This window comes from Limulus polyphemus, unplaced genomic scaffold (assembly GCF_000517525.1).
Source record: "Limulus polyphemus unplaced genomic scaffold, Limulus_polyphemus-2.1.2 Scaffold478, whole genome shotgun sequence".
Classification (NCBI taxonomy): domain Eukaryota; kingdom Metazoa; phylum Arthropoda; class Merostomata; order Xiphosura; family Limulidae; genus Limulus; species Limulus polyphemus.
The window spans coordinates 389,388-394,055 of NW_013666088.1; the positions used below are offsets into that span (position 1 = coordinate 389,388).

General features: G+C 29.9%; 1 protein-coding gene across 1 annotated transcript in view; it reads right to left on the reverse strand.

The window, feature by feature from the left end:
- Nucleotides 1-1,195: 1,195 nt before the first annotated feature.
- The window catches only part of LOC106458512 (ribonuclease kappa-B-like), a 9,462-nt gene continuing 5,989 nt past the window's right edge, over nucleotides 1,196-4,668 (reverse strand). The window contains exon 3 of the mRNA XM_013918032.2: nucleotides 1,196-2,822. Within this exon, the coding sequence (XP_013773486.1) occupies nucleotides 2,761-2,822 (62 nt within the window). The 3' untranslated portion in view covers nucleotides 1,196-2,760. The remainder of the gene's footprint in view (nucleotides 2,823-4,668) is intronic.

Genomic DNA, 4,668 nt, shown 5'->3' on the forward strand with positions numbered 1-4,668 from the left:
ACTAAATTATTTTTTTTTAAATCTTAAAGCCAGCCCTTATCATTCATATACTTATCAAGCTTTTATTAAACTCACTTAAATTTACTGCCTCTAAAACATCTGAAGGCAACCCATTCCCTGTTAGAAAAATTAAACTGTCTTAGCTGAAGATTACTCCTACCTTGCCAAAATTTATATTTGTGTCCCCTAGTCATACTGTTCTCACTTTAAATATGAAAAAAAAATGATGCATCAACACTATCAATTCCCTTTACAATATTAAACACCTCAATCAGATCCCCCCCTTACTCTTCTTTTTTCAAGAGAAAACAATTTGAGAGCTTTCAGCCTCTCCTCATATGACACCTCCATCCCAGGCCAATTAAGTTTAACAACCTTCACAATAATGGATGTAAATTGTGTGCTGAGAAGGTAATTAGAGGTGAGTTTAGAATGAAGGGTATAAAACCTGATGTCACTTTATGCTAGAATGTTTTGAAGGAGATTGAAACCTGTTTGCTTTGTTCATACTAGAAAGTGATGCAAAAAATGTGTACCACATGGTATCTCTAACTCCCACTTTTAGAAGAACTTTTTCTAAGCCATGTTTGTATTTCACTAATTGTCTCTTTTGTTTCATTAATTGGTTGGGAAATCAAATTTTTAAGTATATCTTCTTCAAAGTCAATATTTATGCCAGAAAAGATATATAGTTCATGACACTTTTAAGATTATACTTATAGTTTAACCAAATTCACCTCTCATTATAGTAGGCTAGTATTAATAACTCAATTATATAATTTCCAAAAGTCTGCTTGTTATGCACTTAGATACTACACAAAAACTTAAGATTAATATACAATCACACCCCAACCTCTTAAAATTATTTCAAAATACTAAAAATATTTGCACTCACATGAAAGTACTACAGGCTAAATTGACAACCAACAATTAAACGTTACTCAAAAAAAGAAGCACAAATACAGTAGAATATGGTTAAGGACATGCACATTTCTCAGTTTTGGATACTTCAGAAAACACAAGCAAACCTCGATTCATAATACCAATGGTAATTTTTTTTTTTTTCTGCTGCTAGATCTACCGATTTACAGATTACTGAAGAGCATCTGAGTCAATTTTAATAACAATTACCACATCAGTGCCAGTTTTGCAAGGTCATTCAGTAGCAATCATTAGGCCTGAGGAGTGGAACCAGTTTTTTTTTTTATAAGTGATAATAAAATACAACAAAGAACTGTTTCTGCTAGGAGAATTTTATTTTATATCAAGTTCATTATGTCAATATCCCATTACAAATTAATACTCAATTCAGATTTAACCATTACACATAACTTTTATACATGTATTTCATGTTGTTATGGGTGAGAATAACAAAACAGCTTTAATTAATGGAGTTAAATTTTAATCACTAAGTGCAAAGTAAAAAAAAAAATCAACCTGCTTAACACCTTAATTAGGCAGTTTTCCTGAGAGTAATCTTATGTTATGGTTTCACTGTTTAAAATATGCAATTTCTTAAGAAAATGTGCAAAGAAATTTGAAGCTTGAGATATTTTTGAAATTAGTGCAGTTCTTTCAGTTAATTATGTTTAATACATTTGAGTAGATTAATGTAACATTCAAACTGTAAATCAATGCACAGAAATAATCTCTAATAAACTAGAAATCTAATGAAAATACAGCATATTATAATAGATGTACTTAAGTCTTTCCAAACCAATAAAAAATTATAATAGAATTTCTATCACCTGAGCTTAGATTTTTAATAAGCTTTTGATAAACTGTGAAATCTTCCATCTGAAACTTTCTTCAATCCCTAAGTCTGTTAAGCCTTCAAAACAATTAAAAACTGCTTTAGAAGCAGTCTATTATAAATTAGTCCCATGTTTCATTTATAATATTAAGAGTAACTTTTGTTCACCCAAAACAACTACCAAAAACCACATTTATTCAAAAACTTTGTGTTGGCAGTGATCACTTGTAAAGCTACATATTGATCATTAGTTTTTCTTAATTAGACCTTTCTTTCTTCCTTCCCTCATGAGCTTCAACGTTAAACAACATAACATTGTTTAATTGCAGCAACACCAAAGTGGGAAAATATTTACAAAGAAATAAATTAAATATTAACAACATATTCATTCTCTGTGTACTACTATCTTTTAATCAAAAGTTGACAGTAAAAAATGTTATACAGAAATGGTTGCATATTAACCCAAAACAATCATTTTATATGTTTTTTGAAAATAAACCTAGAAGAATTCAAATTTAATATTGAAGATTATCACATCATTCTTATGTCTACGGAATTACACTGAAAATAGGATCTTCGTGGAATTCCTTGGTAAGTCTTCAAAAATTAATTCAACTATAGAAGAGGTTCAATCTCAATAGATTCAAGCAAGTTAAATACACAAAGTAATATTAAGTAATTGTATCTTACACTATATATTATTAGTAAGGAGATAATTGATACATGACATATAGCCTACACTGATGCTTAGTTACAAAAGTGATAAAAAGGAGAATTACCTAATATATTTATGTTAAATTTAATACAATTAATTTTTGGTTTAACTACATCCACACTGCACAAATCACTGGAATGTTTATGTGTTAAGAAATAAAACAAATATTCTGTACACCAGAAACATGTTCCTTTGTTATTAATAGTATTACTACTGCTACATGTCCACTTGTTTAGGCTAACTTAATCTTAAATTTCAATTTTCATGCAACAAAAACAATATGTTCTTTTTCTTAGATGGTATAGCTGGCTTTTCGATTGGCATAATATTGTTGAAGTGAAATCACCAGTGTCACTGAAAATAAAGAAATATTAAAATATTGTGACAAAAAATAACTTGAGATTGATTTATTGCAATAAAATAATTATATATTTTTTTACAATTGTATGTATTAACTAAAGCTATATAATATTAGTTCAAGGTATTTAAAAATAGGAACTGTGTGTGTGAAAAATATAACTTATTTACAACAAAGACACTACCTAAAATAAAAAATTTAATCTCTATTCATTCCCACAATCTTTCATTAATGACCCTTTCACTGCAGCTGGGATGTATATTTCCCAGTGCTTCACACTGGGACAAATGTTTCCTATTGTCATTCAAAATTGCCACACGTGACGTATGGGAGTAAAATGAGTTGGAAAATATTTACTGGCATTTCACCTAATGTTGATATATGGTTTTCCTCAATGTTTTCCACTCAGCCCTTCAGTAACCAACAAGGTGCCCATGAGGAATGTACAACAACTGCGTGCCGAATGTACCAGCATCACTAGAGTGGCGAATAGTAACCCTAATTACCAGGTAAATATGCTTGATGCACTTGACTCAGATAGCTTAGAAGATAGTGAAAGTGAGACAAGTGGTGTTCAAATGTGTGATGATGATGTAAAGGCAATGAAGCAAGAGGATGCTAGCTCTCCATCTAGTGATGATATTAGAGATGATGAACCTGGACACAGCAGAGGAAGGTGTAAACATTGTTGACAATGCAACGTGAAGGGGTGAGAGCACTGCAAAATATACGTCCCAGCCACAGTGAATTATACCAATGATCATCATTTTCTAGTGCATCATGACAAACATTCTTTACATCTGTTGGTTCAACTTTCAGAATGGTTGATGACTTTAAAAGAGACATATTTAATTAGCTTTCCTTATTACCAAGTTGATATTTAGTCTTACGGTAAGTATGTAGCTTGCTCTGATCAGAAGTTAATAATAAAAGCTTACTTTAAAGGAAGGTCCATGCATTGTAAAGAACCTACTACTCTTATTTTTTTAAAGGTGTTGTAAGCTATGTAAAAAATGTTAATTGAAAAATAAGATTAGTTGTTATTTTATGTCATGAATTAAAGATAGGTGTTAACTGTAAAATCTCTTTGGCAGGTTTCAAGCAAAATTTGTGAATATACAGTGATAAATTCTTTTTTAACTGCTGTTTTACAAACTGCAAACATGGTAGTGTGAATTTTTACACATATTTGGATTTCCATCAATATGTTGTCCAAGTAATGTAGAAAATAACTCATTTTCTGTGAAACTGTAATAAGACAGCCTGAATATAAGGGGCATATTCAAACAACAGAAACTTCAAATAAATGTGTAAGTATCTTAATTGGAAAGTCACTGTTCTGTTTCTTAATTATAGTTTAATGTATAAAATTACTATTATTTTGAGCCACAGACCTTTAAAAAATCTTTAAAACAAGGTAATTATAAAACACTACTCAAGACAATTAAAGAATAATCAGAAAAATTAAATATCACCCATGCCCTCAGTTAAATTTTATGCAAACAAGTATCAAGCAACCTGTTATGCAGTGTGAAATACAAACAAACATTTGACAGATGTGGCTTTACAGTTCACAGAATTTCACATTAAACCTATGACTACCGGTACTAACTTTCTTAGTAGGCAATGCAAGTGTGCATTTATGAATTGAAAAAATGATAGAGAACTTATCTTTTAATGGATTTCTGATTTTATTTTTATAAGTAGTAGCATAACATTCAATTATTTGTACAAAATTGTATTCTTTAATGAAGTTTAAAGAGGAATTTAATAAAAGCGTTCTCTATGAAGAAATGTTTTTTTCAAAACTTTTTATAAGATATTTCCTTTCACCTCAGCACT